The sequence below is a fragment of the Clarias gariepinus genome, chromosome 22 (genome assembly GCF_024256425.1).
Source record: "Clarias gariepinus isolate MV-2021 ecotype Netherlands chromosome 22, CGAR_prim_01v2, whole genome shotgun sequence".
NCBI classification, from domain to species: Eukaryota; Metazoa; Chordata; class Actinopteri; order Siluriformes; family Clariidae; genus Clarias; species Clarias gariepinus.
The window spans coordinates 19,511,554-19,533,526 of NC_071121.1; the positions used below are offsets into that span (position 1 = coordinate 19,511,554).

General features: G+C 39.9%; 1 protein-coding gene across 1 annotated transcript; it reads right to left on the minus strand.

Annotated features, from left to right (window-relative positions):
- Positions 1-9,282: 9,282 nt before the first annotated feature.
- On the minus strand, positions 9,283-21,618 carry LOC128510751 (transmembrane and death domain protein 1-like). The gene is made up of 5 exons (XM_053483243.1): positions 21,207-21,618; positions 16,676-16,849; positions 16,124-16,237; positions 12,070-12,222; positions 9,283-9,743 (listed from the first exon to the last, which is right to left on the minus strand). Exons 1-5 carry the CDS (start codon positions 21,286-21,288, stop codon positions 9,544-9,546), a joined length of 723 nt encoding a protein of 240 aa, XP_053339218.1. The 5' UTR covers positions 21,289-21,618; the 3' UTR covers positions 9,283-9,543.
- Between the last annotated feature and the right edge of the window lie 355 nt (positions 21,619-21,973).

The window sequence follows — 21,973 nt, forward strand, 5'->3', positions numbered from 1 at the left end:
AATTAATGTTGTCCATTGTCTCACTCTGCTGGTTCAATGGCAATTAAATGTTCCCAGATAGCAATTAATTCAAGCATAAAATTGTAGAGGAAGCTTCTGGTGCAGATAGTTAATTAGGTAATGTCAAATTAAAGTATTGGGTCATGTTTCATGCAATGTATGATTAAAATCGATTTCCATTTGTGGTTTATATTCCTAGGCCAAGAGTTCTTCGCAAAATGAAAAATTTGGTGGAACGAATTTCTCAGTGGCTACCCCTCATCATACATAACATATAAAGTAGATGGCATGTCAAGGTAGGAGACCTTGTGCAAAGACAAAACCTGCTATGGTCGGATGTTTAAAAGTATTTGAAAATAATTTGTATTTTAAAATATTATACAGTTTTCTTTGATGACCTTTTTGTTTTACTTAAAAGTCAAGTCAGTTGGCTCTTATCGTACCTTATGCATCTGAGACAGTGCAAAGAAAAATGAAACAACGTTTCCCAGGACCATGATGGTACAGTACATAAAACAAAGCAGAACTGAAAGAGACTACACATAACTAAGACTATAACAAAGGACTACACAATGCACACGTGCATCACGTTTAGTACAGATTAGAACAATAACATATAAATATAGTTAACAATAGAATAGAAGTAACATAAGAAACAAGGGTACAAAGGGTGAGGGTATACAAATGTTGTGGTGTGGCAAATATGGACTAATAGTGTATTGGGGCATTGAATGACATGCATGGTTGGTAAAATACTGCATATTAAAAAAGGTGAAATGACATACATAAAAAAGTAAATAAATAAATATTGGACATCCTATATTTCAGTGAGTAATTGACTCCAAACAAACTCCAGTAGAGTAAGTAAGGGTAAGTAGGCTGAGTAAACAAGTAAATATTGCTTCAATGAAAGCAGTACTGTACTGTACCTCACTTTTGTGAGGCTGAGAAGATATCATGATTCAGCAGAACCACAGCTTTTTAAATCTGTTTGTGCATGTTCTGATTAAAGCATCTGGCTGATACACAAAGCGTGAACAGTCAGTGTCCATGGTGTGTAATGTCTTTTATGATGTTCTTAGAACTCCTCACACTGTGAAGATGTTGTAGTGATGAAAACTCTATGTCAACAATGTCCTGTGCTCTATTCACAACTTGCTGGAGGGCTTTTTATCAGCCTTGGCTGTCATACAGTTGGCTAGGATGCTCTCTGTGGTGCATCTGTCAAAGTTGACAGCAGTTTTTACGGGGCGCTGGTTGTATTTAGTCTACTCGGAAAATAGAGGGGCTGTGCCTTAAACTCTGTTGCTGAGGTCAAGGTAAGTCAAGTCAAGTAGTCAAGTAGGCTTTTATTGTCATTAAAACCATAGTTCTAACAAAGTGAAGCGAAACAACGTTCCTCCAGGACCAAAATGCTACAACATAAATTTACAACACAACTCTACTGGAACCAGCTACATTAGCTAAGTAAGAGACCTCATTAGCTGACTAGCTCAGATATGACAGATTTACATTTGACATTCCTGAGTAGCAGCAATGATTTAAAAAAACTTTGTGTAAAAAATAGCAAGAAGATAAATATTGTGCAATATAGTGCAAAAAGAGAAGATCAGGTAGGTAGGTATAAACAAATTGTGAGATGGTTGTAGATCAGAGTGTTAGATCATCTAAGTGATTTGAACAATACTTAAACTGCACTGGGTCCAGTGAGGGGGAGACAGGACACAGAAGACACAGGGACGATGGTAATAGACTTGAAGCATGTGGGAACGATGGTGTTGCTCAGAGAGATGTTGAAGATGTCGGTGAGAACAACTGCCAGATGTTCTGCACATTCTCTGAGCACTTTGCCTGGGATGTTGTCTGGTCCAGCAGCTTTACGCGGGTTGACCCTGCATAGAGTTTTTCTCACATCAGCCGTTCTGAGACACAGCACCTGGTTGTTCAGAGGAGGGGTGTTCTTCCTCACGGTTACATCGTTCTGCATATTGAACCGTGCATAGAAGCTGTTCAGCGCATTTGGAAGGGAGCCGTCACTGTCACAGGCAGGTGATGATGTCCTGTAGTTGGTGATGGCTTGTATGCCCTGCCACATGCGTCGTGTGTCTCCAGCAAAAATAAACAGTCCATCAGGGTGTGCGTTCTGCAGTTTACTGACCATTGCGTACAGTTAACAGAGCGCCTCCTTAGCGCTAGTCGGAATGTATACTCCGATGGTGGTAAATTCCCGTGGTAAATAAAAAGGTCTACATCTAACAGTTACAATCTCCAGCAACGATGAGCAAAAAAACTGCACAGAGTTCTTACACCATTCCGTGTTGATGTAAACACACAAGCCGCCGCCAGACTTAACACACAGAGCTGCATTTCTGTTGTTCAAGCATTTTGACATGATATGTGAGAGCAACTGGCTGATTCAGCCATAATATTGTGTGGTTTATTTTTTGGGAATAGCAAAATTGTGGTTGATTTGAGGCATGCATGGTCTCGAAATGTGCAGGACCTATCGCAGCTCATTAGTGTGCAAAACAAGTGTCTGTGGAGGTCCAGACAATGCAAACCTTACCAGAGGTTGGTTAATGCAAGCAAAGGAGTTGTTGTGTGCCTCTGCTAGGCTGGTAGTGTAGTTGACTACGGTGTCTTTTTTTTTTTTTTTTTTTTTTTGTAATCAGTAATGATTTGGATGTCTTGCCACATTTGCTAAGAACTGGAGTTAGTGAGAGACCTGATGATCTTCTCAGCTTTTTCAGCTGTTGCATAACTCCAATAACTTTTGTCCTGAGTCCTGATGCTTTTACATTAATGTTTAGAGCATCATATTTATGACCTTTTATTGTGATGACCACAAAAAGTTTGCTAAATGGTCAACTAGAGGGCCTATAGAGTCAACATAACTTTTTTTTTTTTTTTTAAATAGATAGTGATTCATTTCATGTGTAAATTCTAGGCTATCTGATATGCAAAATCTTTGGACAACAGCATTTAGTCTGATGTGCAAAACTTGCAAAATGCTTTAACAAAAACAAACATATATCTTTACCTTTCTATATGTGCTATCACTATTTTTCATTGTACTGGTAGAAAAAATTTAACATAGTTTAGGAAATCTTATGGACACTACATAAAACAGTATGTTCTTTCAGTTTCCAGTGAGTTAATCAGCTTCTTCTTAATAATCAGTAACATATCCTACTGTGCTCATGTGCTCATGCATCATGCATATGGCAAAATAAATGTTTGGGTGTGACACACAAAATTCCACTGTTGTGCATTATGTGCATTTGTTTAAACACTAAACTTCCACAGATGTGGACGGCAGATTGAAACACTGGGAGGAAACTTATACACAACTGTGCTTAGTGTAATTTGTATAATTAACCAGTTATGAAAGTCCTTTTTCCCACTGATGTTGTTATACTAATGTTATATTGTAAAAAGGGCATATTACACTATTGCTCTTTTGACCATCTTACAGTTATAAAAGGTATTTATGTATGTTTTTATTTCTCAAGGTTTCTTTGTTTTTCTTTGTGACCAGAATCAAAATTTTAATCAGATTTTTTTTGCATCTGTAAAGCTGCTTTGCAACAATGTCCATTATTAAAAGCACTATGCAAATGAAATTTAACTGATTTGAATTGAATCAGAATTTGCAGTTTGTCTACTGTGTATCTACAGTATAATCTATGGTATTAGCCCCAGGCCTATGACAGCACTCAATATGAATTGCTGAATGCAGACTAATATGAGAATATATGACAAACAATACTCACATAAGGTACTTATTTAAACCATAAGTGATGACTTAAGAAAGATTTCAGTGCTGTGTGCAAAGGACTTTAACAAGTACTGTATTACTAACAATAAGCTACAAGTAACAAATATAGTTGCAAGCAATGATGGCGGGCCCAAGCACCCTGTACCATCGCCAACCGCCTAAGACTTCAAAAGAGCCATCACCACCTGGTTGCACCGCACAACTTACACACATTACACACTATACAGGGCTAATGTTAGTTTAGGCCCTGACTATTTGTTGAGTGCGTTAGTGTGTGTGTGTGTGTGTGTGTGTGTGTGTGTGTGTGTGTGTGTGTGTGTGTGTGTGTGTGTGTGTGTAATTTCAACCTATCTGCCAATTTTCATGAGTAAGCAAAAATTGGAAAAAATTATCCTTAAAAAAAACAAGAGGGTGATGCGCACCCTTTAGTGCTTGGGCCCTAATAAGTCACAGGCAATATCATTTCGAAAACAGCTGCCAGAGCAGCCTAATGAACAAAATATATACTTTTTTATATTTCATATTGCAGTAATGCAGTCAACGGGGCATTGGTGCCTCTGTGGTAGGATTTTTGCCATGAAGGCTTGGGTTCAATTCCCATCCAATGCCCAAACCCTAGTCACTGGATGCAGTGCCGGTCCCAGGCTTGGATAAAAAAGGAGGATTGCATCAGGAAGGGCATCTGGAAGGGGGAGCCGAAAGACTAACAACAATGTAATGCAGTCAAGGTATTGATAAGTTAAGCATTTTTTTTCTGTTACTTTCAGCAAAAAACTTTACATAGCAGCAATTATGTATGTATACATTGCCCCAATGTCAGCATTACTTTATTAACTCTGCGTTAAAATACTGTGGAAGCATTTACAATAACAAACTGACTTAAACATGAATCATCATTACAGTCTATGATAATCAAAATCTTCAACAGTACAACACAACCCTCTTCCTTCCTTCCTTCCTTCCTTCCTTTCTTTCTTTATTCAAACAGGAATGTATAATAATAATAATAATCATCATAAAATTAATAATAAATAATAATCTAGACCAGTAAGAAAATGGTCCATCATGTTTCACAATGGCGCCTTGAGATCTTATTATAAACTCTATAGAGAGGTCAGTACTTACTGCACCACTTTAATATATAATAAAATATACTTGCATCTACAAAATGCACTAGAAGGCTGATAATTTAACTGAGTGATTTTTTTTGTCACACTAATACAAAACAAAATGGGTTTCCCCAGGACATGTTTTTAAATGTGTGTGTGTGTGTGTGTGTGTGTGTGCGTGCAATAATGTATTAAAATAAATATTTAACAGTCACTGATTATTTTCTTATGGTACTGTAGGAAGCTATTAAGCATCATGCTGTGCTATCTCTTTGTCACTCATCCACACATCCGTCTCATTCGAATACATTTCATCCTCTAAGATCCATATGCTGCTGCTTGTCTGCCACATTAAGCAGCACAGATGACTGTCTTTGCAGCAGAGCCTTTTATATGCCGAATGCATTCAATAAAGAGCTTAAGTACAGTATGTCACTATACAGTATTAGCACATTTGTTTTTATCATTTCCTCCCTCTTTAGATGAGATGTAATTTCCCTGATTTAAGGAGACTACCTTGGCTATGGGCATTTTCCCCAGAACCTGCATATGCTGTATTACTATTAGATTTGGTCAAAAACAGTATTTACTCTATATGGTATCGAATAATAATGTTGGATTATATATTTAATACTATATTTACTATGAATTACATTTTGTGTCATCTATAGCAACTTCTTTTTTTAATTGCTTTTTAATATTGTTCCTCCAGGGTCCAGGTTCGATTCTCGCCTCGGGTCTGTGTGCATGGAGTTTGTACATTCTCCTCATGCTTAATGGTTTCCTCCGGCTACTCTGATTTCCTCCCACACTCCAAAGAAATGCAGATTAGACTAACTGGCATTTCCAAATTGCCCGCAGTGTGTGAGAGTGTGTGTGCCCTCCAATGGATTGGCGGACAGGGTGTCCAGGGTGTACCTCGACTCATTCCCTAAGTTACCTGGGATAGGTCCCAGGCCCACACTGTGACCCTATATACAGGATGAAGCGGTATAAATGATAAGTAAATAAATAAGAAATCATTCTATACAAGAGTGCTTTCATGTGTTTTCTTATATATTTCCAGTTTTTAACTGCCACCACAGGGTGGCACTGTGGCTTTATCATTAAATCCTGTTTTTTCTTTATTGAATGCTTTGATGAATTGTTCCTCTTATTCTACCAAAACACTAGACAGAAAGACAATGAAAAAAGAAAGAGTTTAGGCTGACTTATAGGCAATTAAAACAGTACAGCTAAAAACCTCAGATGTTGCTTGTCCCATCTATAATGCAAGTAGATTAAGCAAGCTAGGATAATACTTTGATAAAATGTTGTTGTGTGATGCATGTCTGTGTGAGCCTTAGAGGTCTCCAGACTAAAAGAACAGATAAAAAGAAAAAGCAGAAATTATAGACAACTAACAACACAAAACTTTTTCATCATTTTATGGCACATCAAGCAATCTGGGCCTGACCCACCCACTCCAAGTTGGACCCTCTTCTCTGTTGGACCACAGAGAAGATGAGAGAGAGAGAGAGAGAGAGAGAGATAGAAAGAGTTTGTCTGTTAGATTAACAAATGCTTGTGTTGTAATGCAATCCTGATAAGTAAGAATTAGAATTCATCAGCATGGACTGGAAAACGTCATCAATGACCTTGCATGTCACTCAAGCTTTAGAACACATCTGTAAGTGTCAGACGAACAGACCCCTGTTCATCCATATTGTGTCTAATAACCTTATTCTTGAAAATACAGAATCAGAAGGAGGTACAATAGTTTTTTTTCTACCTTGTTCTCTCTGTACATATTATGTGTCTATCTTGGCTGCAATAGATGAACTGTGTTACTGGAATATTTAGCTCATACTGTGCCGAGGAGGTGGTCTTTCTCGATTATGTTGTCATTTTGTTTTTTCCACTCTCCATGAGTGGTTTTCCTTTTCTTGGATATTTATTAAGCTTTTTAGGCATTACTAAATTAAACTCAGCTGTACCATAAATACTCTTGGTAATTTACATGTAATCAACATTTTTCAACATGGGCAACATGAGATTGCTTTACAGAAAAAAAATACACACAATTTTTCTAAAAGATAAATGATTCCCATTGCATCCATACACGCACTGCTGAAGTACATATTGTGTATACCTGTATCTGAACTGTCTCGTGTAAAAAATAAAGTAAAAAAACAAACAAACAAACAAACAAAAATAACTTTAGTTCTACCAATTAGTCTGAAGGCATGGACATTCTCCTGGTAATGTGTAGACAGGGAAATGACATCCATCTGTTTTTGTTGTGTGGATGACAGAAACCCATCTGTGCCTTTTGTGATATACTGGGCTATACACTGCATTCTGTTTTAACCCTCATGTGCAATTCATTGTAAAAATGATCCCAAACTCAAACTAATTCCAGTTTTGGTTCATTTTACCAAATTTTCTCGTTCAGTTTAGACAAGGAGAAGAAGAGGAGAACCAGTGAAGACATGTAAGAGAAATATACTGAACATTATTGATGACATCCAACAAATATGGAATTGAATGGTTGTATTTAAGAATTAATAGACATTTCCTCCATATTCTTAATTATGATCATTACAAAGACGTACAGTAAATGCGTACCATTTTTGGTCTTTTAAAGAAGTATGCATTCAGAATTAACAAACAACTACTTAACATGGGCTCAAGAGCAAATCAGGCAAATGTTGCCAACTTTATTACCATTATTTAAAGACACAAACTGAAAGATTTAATGCTCCCCATCAATCTTTATTTAAAGTAACATGACATTTACTCCCTTCTGGAAAACATACTTAATACATTTAGGCATTAGTGAGTTGTAGATATTTTATTAAATTCAATTCAATTAAAATTAATTTTTTATAGTGCTTTTAACAATGGGCTTTTAACGTTGGATACTGTTGCAAAGCAATTTTAAAGAATTAAATATGAATAATTATTGTCCAGTCACACTGGACTCATGGACAGTATAAAGACATTTAGGCAGAACGAAATGTGTTGTAGCCAGCATGTATTCCTGTGTGATCATGATGATCATGACTACTGTCCTGCCTGGATTTAAAATTCACAAATTTTGTAAACAAAGTGTAAATCAGGCCGTTGTAGTGTCTGCATTCTCTGCATGTGGTGATTAGCCCAAATTCCAAACAGCAGGTCTCATTGGTGGTGCCCTCCATAAGACAGGACAAACATGTTCCAAACCATGCCCCCTTGGCCTACCAGTCATCTGAATGTTCAGTTTCACCCTCCACCACACTGTAATTTGTTTAGATGTTGATTTATGAACTAATTGTCACTAATTGCTGCTTAGCACCATTATTAATCTGTTCTGCCTGGTTCAGGAGCACATTAGGCTAGATTTGTGTAATGAAGTAATTAGTTCAATTATAGAAGAAATAGAAATCAGAGAGAGAGAGAGAAAGCAAAAGAGAAATGGAAAGACAGAGAGAATATTTAAACTATTTGTTGATGTTTAGACTATTTAAATAATTTTGCACAGTTACATTGCTAATTTGATAATAAAGTGCTCAGCTGATTATAATGAGCCATCATCAGCATAGTCTGTTCTCAGCATACTTTTCTCTTACTGACCAATCTTTTGTGTCACTTTCTGAGTGCTGTTGTGCAGGTTGCATTGTCTGTTATCATTGTCATTGTTATTAGCCCAGTGCATTGCTGCAGGGGTTACGGGTACACTCAGGGGACAACAAGCTAGGGTAGATAATTAGTTTTTCCTCCACACAAGGCAGGCACACTGAAAATGGATAGTGGCAACATATAGCCTGTCTCCATCCAGAGGTGGTGCATTTGTACACAGCTGTCCTGAAGATTGGCAAGAGATCCCCAGCACAATGACATTTCCTGTCTATAATATTTCTGAAAACTATTGCAGTGGAAGAATACATCATGAATACCTTTAGCTCTGGATCAGGCAGCTTCCCAGCTGAGTTAATACTGACAAATTCTGCTGGAATGTATTTTTAATTAATAAAATGAATTATTTAACATTATTTAAAAAATTTACTAGGGGCACTGGTGCCTCAGTGGTAGGTGTTTTGCCTGCCATGCGGAAGGCCCGGGTTCGATTCCCAGGCAATGCCCAAACCCCAGCCACTAGATGCAGTGCCGGTCCCAAGCCCGGATAAAATAATAGGGTTGCGTCAGGAAGGGCATCCGGCGTAAAACCTGTGCCAAGTTGTTGTGCGGACCGAATATTTCGCTGTGGCGACCCCTTTCCAGGAGCAGCCGAAAGACCAACAACAGCATTTAACGTTATTTGAAACATGTTTAATGTGACACTATAACTTAATTGACGATACAGATTCCAAATTTTAGAATTTCACAAGTTTGCATTCTAAATAGTGTCAGATAATATTGATATAGTGTACGTAAGGTATGAACAGTAGCCTTTTATTTCTTGCTGTACTAACAGGTCATTGGAAAACATGCAAAATACCATAGTAAAATCAATTAAAGTACAATACTGCTTAAAATGAATGTTATGAGTATATACTCTCTTTAACAATCATGTACTGTACAATGCTTCTGCCTTGGACCATTTAAGTGGAATCTTCTTTAATACTAGCACAACATCAAGCTAAAAGGAACAATACTGTATGTTGTGTTGCTGCAGCTGCAACTGTTGTTAGATTAAGCTTCACCAGAGAGATCACATACTGAAAGATGTAAGATAAAGAGCAATAAAGGTACACCTAAGAGCAGTGCACCACCAACTCCAAGGACAAGGCCATAAAACAAAGGCCACACACCATCCAGCATGTTGCGCTGATAGGGTGGCATTGGTTGCCGCTCCACCACCAGGTCCAGATTCTTCCAAGACAAGCTCCTTACTGTAAAACAACAATAACAACACAAATTACACAAAGAAATGGGAACACAATTAGAACTGTTAGTGATAACAATAATTTAAAGAGATCCTATTATGCTTTTTCAAATATGATCTTTCATGCAGTGTGTCATGTAGCTGTATGTGAACATACACTATCTGCACTATCTGTGACGCTGACAGTGCGCGATAAATAAAGAGTTTTAGTCTATTTTAAAAAAATAATAAAGTAGTAGTAATGGCGGACTAGCACTGCCGTTATTTGTTTGGACGAGAGAAGGAGAGATTGCTGTGGACCATTTTCTTTTGAAAATTTTTTAACCGGATTATCTTTGACTGCACATATTCCCCGGTCTTCTCATCCTCCGTCATCGGCCTCTGAGACTTCATTAACCCCGGTGAGACCAAACCATACTTGGTATACTCGGATAACACACATACAATATATACAGGCTTCGGACATTTTCCACTCGCGTTCACATGCACATACCGTTTATTATATGTAGTTTATAAATATCGTTTATATCTTTGTTTGGTTGTGGTGCACCTTTTTCATTTACTTTATTTAGTTTTGTATAATACACATTTGCTTTATCTACTTGTTTGTGTTTGTCCTTTTTGCTCACCGGCCTTTTAACGCAACACCGACACAAAGATATAAGACCTCTCGATTTTTTATAGCCACAGTTTTTTTTTTTTTTTTTTTTTTTAAAATAAAGCCCTGTCCAATTCTTTTTTCCCCGATTTTCTCCCCAATCTAGTCGTGGCCAATTACTCCCCGTCACTAGGAGGCTCCCACACACATCAAGGCTACTGTAACCACTCAGTCGGGAGGACGAAAGCTATCCCGTGTTTCCTCCGAACCACGTCACGCGAGCCGACCGCATCTTTTCGAACTGCTCGCTCACGCACCGTTAGGGGCGGAGTAACACACTCGGAGGAAAGCGCTAGCCGCTCCTTCCGTGTGCGCGAGCTAACAGACGCCCCTGATTGGCTGTAGAGCCGTGACTAATGTGGGAGCACAAGTACCTCTCATCCCTCCCCCCTGAGAGAGCTCCGCCAATCAGCTCTCTCTGTGCCTCCGGCTGATAGCCACAGTTAATATAAAATAAGCTGGTCATTACACGGTAAAACCGACGCCATCTTTTCTATGTATTGATGGGTCTCCAGAGCTGTCATTCAGTTATGGCCATCTGACCAATCACAGCAGTGAGGGCTCACGGATAGGATGGGGTTTAGACAGACTGAACCTTTAAACTGCTTCACACGAGTCGTTTACGAATCATTTAGAAATGGGGTAAAATTAAATCTATTTTTAGAGAAAACTGAAGTGTTTTTTGATCTTGCATACATGTAAACCTGTTTTAAGAGACTCATTAAACAATATTAGCAACCTTTAAAATGGGATAATAGGGGCACTTTAATTGTTTTTTGCTGATGTTCTACAAATGCAACTAGAAGCAAAAACAGTATTCTGCAGTTAATTTAATAAAAAAAATTATGATATGTTTTACAGGATTTGCCTTGCTTCAAACATTACTTAACTTAGCAGGTTTTAGAACGCATCTCTTTTTTTTTTATTAGGAAATAAAACACCTTCAACCACCCAAAAAACATGCCAGGAGGTGGACTGGCTTAGAGATATTGCTCATAGGTGTGAATGTGTATGTGAATGATGCATTGCACTGAATTTGAATCCCAACATTTTACTCCCTTATGCCCAGTGTTCCTAAAATAGGATCTAAACTCACCAGAATTTATCCACAAAGATAAAATCTATATTGTACTGTATATATAAAGGGAAATAAACAACTAAACTGCAATAGGTTATTCCATACATGCATCAAGGAATCTCTGTAGTCTAACTGGGGACAATACAGACCAATGGAGAACATTATACGTATTCCCATTTGTACAACTGTGGTAGGACCTCTGTTCAACATTCACATTCGCATTCACACATTATGGGCATGGACTGTAGGAAGAAACCCGGGGAACCCAGAGGTAACCCACCAAGGACGTGAAGAACATGCAAACTCCATGCACACAGACCTGATGCGGGACAGTAGGTTATTATTAATTCATATTGCAGAGTTTTATACATCATGAATATGTATAAACCACTCATATTAGCCACTGGCCAACACTGAACCTCCAGTTTAGCTGTTTTGAGCAGGAATAGCAGTTTTGTCAACCATGTAATCCTAGTTAGACTGCTGCTGGGACTGGGACTTGTTGCTTGGTCTACAGCATTTTGAATGTCCCCTATAAATTTTGCAATATTCAGAATCATTAAATTAATGATGTAATATGTTGAAATTATTCCCTACCTTGTTTTGCAGAATGATGTGTATCTTTGGGATTTGTTTTCTCAGCTGAAGGGTGTGTTAGATGAAATGCCATTTTGTTGACCTGCTCATGGTATTCCTCAACATAACGCTGCATCGCCAGAGTCTTGTCCTGGTTAATGTTCTTCCCCATCTCTTAAACATTAAGGCACAAAATCACAACAAGCTAAGTTACTACTTTATTGTTATGCTATTATATTGTGGAATTAAATTTTTTATTAATATTTAATACCTATTGATATAAAAATAATTTTACATGTATTAATTGTATACAGTATTTACAAATAGGCTTTCTGATTTTTACAGTCAAAGAATGGCTTTAGCCTAAGCAGTTGTTTTACTATTTATTTCATGTTCATACATTGGCATATGCAATTGCTGAAATATGTTGAATAGTTTCCAATGAGATTAACAGTCTGTGCCAGGCTTATAAATCTTGCAAGTATAATGAACCACGCTGATTCAAACTCGGCAGCATAAAGGAAGGCAGTTGACCTATAGCTTTTATGTGTCACACTATTTACATTCTGACAATTTAAATTTGTGTAATTGCAGCATGGGACACAAATCCTATTTCTATACTAGAAAATAACTTTCTGTCTGAGCCATGCTTTCACTAAAGTATCTTTGGAGTTGTCATTTTTGTCATTCTCTCTCTCTTTCTCTCTTTCTCTCTTTATATATATGTCCCTTTAATAAACCAGATGGAGGATGTTGACTTTAGCAAATTTGTCAGCTTCAGGAAACTCTGCTCTCAGATCATTTACACCTTCTCATAGCCCCTCAGCTGTGGAGTCAGACTGTATACATGCTGGACTGAAAACTGTCAGACAATGGCACACTGTAAAACACGCTGTCTCATAAAGGCTTATAAATACTACAATGCACTTTTTACAGTTTGTAAGGCACAAATAACAAAGAGAACTTTGGAGCATCAACATATTTGTAAGGTTCAAAGCAGGATAACTTAATATACTCTATATATATATGTATATGACCACCCATGTAATGTTGAGTAGGTTCCCTACTTTTCCCACCCAAACAGCGACGCATGTAACCTTTCAAACAAGTTAAGCTACAGTAGCTTTTCTTTCAGTTCTCTTTTAGACTAGATATTTTATTTTTTCTACAACATGGGCCAGACAGATCCTCTTGCTGATAAACTAATTTTCCTTTCTTGGATCACTTTTGGTAGGTCCTGACCAATGTAGACTGGGACCATCCCACAATACCTGCAGTTTTGGAGTTACTCTGACCCTTGTCAAAGGTACCCAATTTCTTGCGCTTGCCCATTTTTCTGCTAACAACACGTCAACTTCAGGGACAAAACGTTTACTTGCTTACTTGCTGGCTAATATATCCCACCCACTTCCACGTACCTGTGTAACAGAACAAACTATATTGTTCAGGGTCACCTGCCAGTGGTCATAATGTTATGGTAACGGTGTAATGGTAGAGGAGGTTTTTCTTGGCACACTTTGGGCACATTAGTTCCAATCGAGCATCATTTAAATGCCTATCTAAGTACTCTTGCTGACCATGTCTATCCCCTTTTTTTTACTACAGCATAACGTACCATGTCACAAAGCTAAAAGTATTGTGGCGTGGGCAGGGCGGCGGCTGACGACCAGCATGCTTTGCGGGAATGTCGGTGTGTTTACCATGATGGGGAAAGGTGTTTGGGTTAGTGACTTCGGCCCTGTTTGTGTGTGTTGGTGTGTGATGTGTGAAATGCGCACAATGGAGGACCTTCTGAAAATCCAAGCGGGCCGCCGAGTAGCGGAGCGACTACTCGCGAAGAAGAAGCGCTTTTCTGACGGCGCTTTAGCGAGCACACCACGTCAACCAACGCGGAGCGGCAAGAGGAAAATCCCGGCCCTGGATCTCGGGGCGGAGGCTGGCGCTGCGCAAGCGCCGGAGCAAGATAAGGCCGAGCGCGCTGAGCCCATATCGGCGGTATATTATGGCGGAAGAGCCGAGCGACCGCCCGCAGCTCAGTGGCGCTCGGTTTGTGAACCTAGCCGGGGACAGGGCTACCCGTCGCGCCTAGGCCTCAACACCGCTTCCGAGATTCCGCGACGACGCCGAGGCCAGGGACCGCCGGACTACCGCTGCAACGTTCTCAGGCCGGAGGGACAGCGTACACCAGCAGCCGCTAAACTAGCGCCGGGAGGACGCTTGGGAAGCCGCGCTGGGATTTACATTGACTGTGTGCTGGATGGCGTCTTACTGCGGGCGCTCGTGGACACCGGCTCCACTGTTTCGCTGCTGCGCTCTGGAGTACTGGGGCAAAGCAAGCGTGTTCGCCGACGGCCTGATCCTGCCTTCAGCATCCGCACCGTTGCTGGGGGCTGCGTCAAGGTACGGGCGTGTCGCACAGCGCGAGTCCAGGTGGGTGGCCGAACTTATTCCCACGGGTTCGTTGTGGGGAATGTTGAGGAGGACTGTATTTTGGGGCTGGACATTCTGGAGAGATGGGGTGCGCTGCTGAATTTGTCCAGCGGAACTCTGCGTGGTAACTTCGGGGTAGCCAGGTTGCTCGGACCCAAACCACAGCCGGACAGGTTAGCAGCACACACCCGGGGGGCGGAACTTCCAAGAGCAGACCGAGCGGGAAATCTGCGCGCTAACACCGGCGCTTTACCTCGCCGGCCGGGCAGCAAAGCGCGTGGCCGGTACTGCGAGCAAGTGGAGCGCTGTCGCGACGTAGAACCCTCGACGCAGGACGTTCCCCCCGTGCAGTCCTCCAGGTCCTCCGGTGGTGATCAGCCGTCCGAGCCAGCGTGCAGCCGTCTTACTGCGTCACCCAGAGCGTCACCCGCAGTCGCTCCGCCGGTCTCGCCGGTCTCACAGCTGAACTGTGAACCGCTCATCGCCAGGCAGAAGGGCCCCACCCAGCGCTCGCTGGCACCGCTGCAAGACTTTCGGGTGGGGGCACCTATGGGGCGAATGGGCGTGGACACTCACAGCCAGGGGCGAGATTTTGCTGCTGGCGAGCAGGTGTGGGTGTGTTCCTCCGGAAGGAGAAGGAGGGGGCTCTCGGCCGGGCGTGTGTCTCACTGGGTGGGCCCCTGTACGGTAATAGCTCGGCTCTCCGATGTCATCTACCGGGTGCGGTTGGCGGGGCGGGCACGAGTTTTGCTCCACCGGGACCGTCTTGCGCCTTGCCAGCCGCACGCCGGGGAAACATTGAACTCTGTGTAGGCCGGATCGCCTCAGGACTACGTTTGCGTTCATCCCTCACCTGCCAAAGGACGCCGGCGTTCCCACCGCCAGCGCCGACCGCCTCCACGCTTCCGAAACAAAGTTCTTCATGGTGACCAGGGACGGTCACAGCTCGGGTGGGGGCAGTGTGGCGTGGGCGGGCGGCGGCTGACGACCAGCATGCTTTGCGGGAATGTCGGTGTGTTCACCATGATGGGGAAAGGTGTTTGGGTTAGTGACTTCGGCCCTGTTTGTGTGTGAAGGTGTGTGACGTGTGAAATGTGCTCCAGTTCAAGCTAGTGCTGAATTGGATGTAGGCTCCTGAGTGAAGGTGCTGCTCATGCCATACCTGCTGTGTGCTAAATAAAGTACTCCCAGCCATTGCATTGGGCAGCAAATAAGCTCGCTCGTCTCTCCAGCATTCTTTCTGGCGTAAAAACGCTACAGTATTTTAAACTGTTTCATGAGTTCAGTGAGTTCATTATCCTCAAATGGCATCCAGAGTTACCAGACCTCAAAGCAGTACCTTTGGGATGTGGTGAAACTGAAGATTTGAATCATGAATATGCAGTCAATAAATTTGCATTAGGCGATCATGTCAATATGGACCCAAATATGTAAGGAATGTTTCCATCCATCATCTTGCTGATCATATGGCACAAAGAATTTAGGCAGTTCTGAAGGCAAAATATGGTACAAATATGGTGAGTATATACTCACTATATATTCTATGTGTGGGTATATTGCATTGTATATACACTGACATATGGAGTGTGTGTAAGACAGAGAGAGAGAGAGAGAGAGAGAGAATGTAAGCATGTGCACAGATAACCTATTGCAATGTCGGTCCTTCCGATGCTTTGAAGGGCGCGAGACAGCCTGTCGTAGTACATTTGCTCACCATGACTCTTGAGCCATTGTATTAGAGTTGGATGACAGTGGTACCCTTTTTGAAGACACAAACAAACACATACACATTATAATGCTTAGATAGTTACAATACAGAGATTGGGAATATTAAGAGCTGTCAGTGCAATATTCATATGACTCCCACTCCCACAGTTACATGATTTTGTTTCTGTCTCTTGATTTAATGATAAACGCTGTGTGGGCACGTTAACAAAATCACACTGTTGGAGGAGTTTGTGGAATATTTTAATGCTAGCAACCTGACATACAGCACTTCGGCGTATTTCACGTGATGAACACACATTGCATTAAGCCTCCAGGTAAACCAGGTAATGATGTGCCTTTTTTGCTATTAGAATATATTCTATATATATTCTAATAGCTAATATAGAATTCTATATTTCAGACCCCTGATTTGTGGATTCTGTGTTTGTGAAGAAATTTCTTTGAAAAATTAGGGACTGAATTTCTATACCTGTGTCTCTTAAGGTCCAGGATGGCAGTAGGATTTGGTTCATGTTTTCAGAAAAGAGCTGACCGTCGATGTCTTTCTTTGGGTTGGAGAGAGTCATAAGCAGCTCTTCACACTCATGGACTGTTAACAGATCTACCAGTCGCTGCAGCTGATGGGATCCCAAGTCCTCCTTCACTGAAACCATTGAAGAGAACCGTTGATTGTCTTCACCAATTTTTTACCTTTGTACATCAGTTATTGAGTATAGCAAAAATCATACTACAGACTAGGGTTGCCAACTCTGTGAAACAGAAATAAGGGACAGGGCAGGGTGTGGAGGGTGTAGTGGTAAAAGGTATTGTTTCTTTCTTTCTTTTTTTTTATTTTGAGGGACTACAGTTGGTTATATTCCTTCATTTATGAGAAATTTCACCCAAGTCCCGGTTTAATTTTAACATACCTCATACATTATTGTCTTATATTATAGTATACAAAGTTGAAAGCTGAAAGTTTCACAAACATTCTAATTCCATGGTCTTTTCAGATTTGTATTTCTTTCTACAGTGTAAAACAATACTGAAGGTATCCAAAATATGCAATAATCTTCTTTGAACAGTTGATATGTATGTCAATGTGTGTGCTACTTTTGCCCTGTAAAGCCTTCATATCATCTCAAATCTTGAAATGCTGTTAATTGGTGATTTTTGAGGCTGCTAACTTAAACTACAGCAGAGGTAAGTTTGGGTCTTGCTTTCCTGGGAAGGTCTTTATGAGAGCCAGTTTCATCATGGTGCTTGATTTGATTTGCAAATGCACTTGACAATACTGTTTTTTTTAAATGAAATATTCTAGAACAGCTGAACTTTGTGTTTTAAAATAAAAGCTAACTGTTCTTATTGCTGTTACCTAATTACCTAATTCGATACACATTATATAATAGTTAAAAAAAAATCTGTATTGTTTTAGAATGTAGAAAATAAAACCAAACTTTCATCCAAACTTTTGACTGTAATGTATGTATATAAGATCTTTGGGTTTGTAAGATATTTAAAAAAATTAACAACAGCATGTTGTTGTTAGTCTTTCGCCTGCTCCCATCAAGGTGTCACCTCAGCAGACCATTCGCACAACTTGGCACAGGTTTTTAAAATATGGACTATGTTAAAGTCACTTAAATCTTTATGCATCAACTTCAAGAAAAAAAAGATTCACTTCTCCCTATATATCACACTGAAGAGCCAAATTGTAACAGCTAGAGGACTGGATCAGAGAAAATCCCAAATTGCCGCTCTTGTGGGATGTTTCCAGGCATACATTGGTCAGGACATACCAAAAGTAATTAAAGAAAGGAAAACCTGTGAACTGGGGAAAGAGTCATAAGTCGACAAGGCTCACTGATGCACATTAAGAGTAAAGGCTGGCCCGTGTAGTCTGATCCAATAGAAGAGTTAGTGTTTTTGGAGGAACATTTTGCTGGTTTCCATAGAAAGGTGTCAAAACACATACAGTAGGCCATTATGTTCTGGTGGCAAAAGGGGTACCTACTCAATATTAGGTGGGTGCAGTGGCAGACTGGCCATCTGGAGCACCGGGAGTTTTCCAGGTAGGCCACTGGCCAATGTGGGGCGGCCCAGTCAGTAGGCAAATATATAAAAAAAATTATGGAAACCATAACATTGCATCTCTTTTTTATGCATATGGATGATTGCGTCGATTGCACGGCTGCCACCGACAAAGAGTGCGTGTTTTTGTTACCGCGCATGCGGATGCATTGCCCTCTCTCAATACAAATTAGTTTGGTCTGTTCCATCCGTGTTCTGAAACACGCCCCCCTCCCAAAAAAAAAAAAAAAAAAAAAAATTTCCATAAATGAAAAGGAGAAGGAAGAAGGGTGGAGCTTAAAGTCATGCGAAAGAAGGAAAAATCTTTTGAGGTAAATGCTGTGAAATGCTTCAAATGAACAGATTCTGCCTATGACTGGTCAGGGACAGCGAGGCTGGATCCAGCAGATTACCACATCCCACATCATAATACACTGGCTCATTAAAGTGGAGATTAATTTTTAAAACCACATACTATTATAAAAATATAATAATAATAATAATAATAATAATAATAATAATAATGTATCACTGAACATATATTGGGTCATATTTGTAAAACAAAGAAACAAATTAAAGAACAAAAAGACAAACAACATATAAAACTCCATATAAGGACAATATTTTTAGTGACCAGTAGCACCAGTCTCACAGAGACCCAGGAGGCTTATAAACACTTTATTTGGAAAAGACAAATTGGCCTTTTTGTTTGTGAGATATCATGACCATTTCACAGGGGGTATCATCTTGATGCAGTGTAAGATATACCACTCATCAGAGTGAGCTGCAAGTCCAGCAGGGTCAGTGAGGATGAACCAGTGCCTGCTGATGATGACCAACACCTCCCCTGATCCACCAGAGCCAAGTGAAAGGAATGGCGATCAAACTGAACAGGTAAGCTGGAATAAAATCAGTAGCAGCATTAACTTGTGCTAGTAATTGTTATAATAGTCAATTTTAATTCAAAATAATGTTTCTCAGCATAATTTCGAATTAATACTGACTACCATAATAATTAAAATAAGTAACTAGTTTACTAGTGTGAGCTAATGCTGCTACTGACTGAATTTCAGCTTACCTGTTCAGTTTTATTGCCATTCTTTTTTAAATATTGTCTTTATAGTTTTATACGTTGTTTTTCATGATGTCCTTTCCTTCATTTCTTTGTTTTACTAATATGACCCAATATATGTTCAGCGATACTTTACACTATACACAAAATTGTCAGCGGCGGCTGACATCCATCATGCATTGAGGGGGGTTTTCAATGTGTTCACCCTGTTAGGGAAGGGTGTTTGGGTTAGTGGCTTCGGCCAGGGGTGTGTGTTAAGGAGTGTGTGAGCTGTTGAATGTGGTCTAGTTCATGTTAAGGCTGAATTGGATGTGGTTCTTGTGTAAATGTGTTGCTCATGCTATACAGTGCTGTGTGAATAAAGTACTCTTAATCATTGCATTGGGCAGCGTTTAAGCTCACTCGTCTACTCCAACGTTCTTTCTGGCGGTATAACGCTACATTATGTTTAAATAGCATTGATTTCTGTATTGTGTTATATTTTTATACCATTAACTGGTGTTAAAAATTTGCCTCTACGTTAATGAGCGAATGTATTATGATGTGGGCTGCTGTGGGCCAGGAAGTCCAGGGCCACTTTTTGGTCCACGTCCGCCCTGGGTGGGTGGTCATAATGTTATCACTTATCAGTGTATACTCACAGTATTATAAATTCAGTTAATTTAGTAATATTTCGTCTGAGTGATTTTATTAGTTTCGTTGCTTTATACAGTTAGATGTGCGCTTATTTCCTGCTAACTGCAGTGAGCGGAGGTGATGTCCACTAGCCCCTCCGCACTTTTTAGTGAGAGAGCTTCCCAGTCAGCCTCTCGCCTCGCTCACAAACTAGAATCAGGGCCCTACCGAGGTTAACATCCCACACGGTGATATACGTGAAAATGAGCGATAGAAAACCGCTTGTGAAAATGTTAGCATTATTCTAAACTTGAACGTTAAATTCAATTAAGTTTAAATAAATTTTTTTCCTCGCGCAATTAGTCCCGCCCCCCGACACGCTTCCGCACTGAGTCCCGTACAATGAGAAGCGCGTCATCTGCTCTCTGTTGTGTTAGAAAGGCTGAGAAAGAAAGAAAGAGAGAGAGAGAGAGAGGGGGGGCATTTCCTCGATTCCACGCACCCACTGCGTCTCATACAAATCCCTCTAATATTTAATCTCTCATAGGTTGCGCTCTGGTTCTTGTTATGAGAGGACTGATGGTACTGCCTTCTGCTAATGTGTTAATTTTAAAACACCACAGCACTTAATCACTGAATATGATTGGTTTGAAGATATTAGTTATTTTTCTACAGCAGATCTGTTAGTAAAATCAGTTTAAATGCGCGAATTCAGTTGCATTCCGTTGTTTCTATGGTAACAACGGACAAAGAGACTAGTATGGAGGAAGCTTCGCATCAACAGACTAAAAACTTTAAACTTTTAATTAATAAATTGATCATTGATAATCATCAACTTTTAACTGATAATCATGGGACATATTGTATATATTGTTTTTTCTCATAAAGTTCACAAGCATGAAAGTAATAAGGAAAGAAAGAATTTGGAAGAAATGACGGTTATAGCTATTTATATGAGGCGAGAGAGAGAGAGAGAGAAATAAAACAACAGGAATAATGTCTCATGTATATTGCACAACATTAAATGAAGAATTGTAATACATGTAAAATCATTTGATTTGATGATACTGATTTTTCATTATACATGAAAAATGTAATGTTAGTAATCCGCTTTGTATAAGAGGCACACGACTTATGGACTGTTACTAAGTACTTTCTTAGAAACAACAGGACCCAACATGCATCGTTCCTCACATTTAAAACACCTTTCTTTTAATAAAAGTTCTTATTAGGTTTATCATTTGTATTAAGTAACATTTCTTACCTGTATCTTCGCTAAAGCTTGCACTTAGGAGGAGCAAATTGAGGAATAGTGCAGTGGTTATCATTTTAGCAAAACCTATCATGTTTTGATTTGAATTTTTAACAGTCTCTGTGTTCCAGATTCATGATGCAATGCACTTTCTTTCTCTGGGGATGACTAAATAAGTTAGACCAAACTCTGTTGAAGGTAGCCTGTGTGAAAGGTCTCTTCTTCTTTATCCTTCTTCTTCCTAAATGGAGGTTGGAATCCAGTAGGTTGCATTACCGCCAGCTGTAGGTCTCACTCTTTTTCATCTTACTTCCCTTAAGGCTGATTTTCCAGCCTTACTTAAAACAAACAGACAAACAAACATGTTTCCTCTTAGTACTGCGCTGCACCTTTGGTTGGCATCTTGTAAGTTGCACCACTGTCACCCATATACCCCACTCTCCTTTAACTCCCTGGTCTTTTAAAGCTGGCTTTTCATGTCCAGTCTTCTTCTTCTTCTTTTTTTTTTTCAAAAGATAACTTACTGTTTGTCTGAAGTGAACTGACAACCTGAATGTACTGAATGACCAGGTTATACCATGAATTCATGATTTTTTTTTCTATTCTCTGATGACATAGGCAAATTCAATTTATGATTTATATTGAGAATTGGCACAAATTGTGTGCCATTACATTGTGTGCTGTAATCAAAGCTAAAGGCTATTAAACAGAATATTAGGGTATAAGGATATATACCAGGTATCAGACCGATAAAGCGCTCAACTACTTGTACTCATACT

Coding starts and splice junctions, on each gene's coding strand:
- LOC128510751 (XM_053483243.1), bottom strand. CDS start 21,288: ATGATAGGTTTTGCTAAAATGATAACCACTGCACTATTCCTCAATTTG. Junction 16,238..16,675: donor CTGGACCTTAAGAGACACAG/GTATAGAAATTC, acceptor GTCTTCAAAAAG/GGTACCACTGTCATCCAACT. Junction 12,223..16,123: donor AAGGACCGACATTGCAATAG/GTTATCTGTGCA, acceptor TTAATGTTTAAG/AGATGGGGAAGAACATTAAC.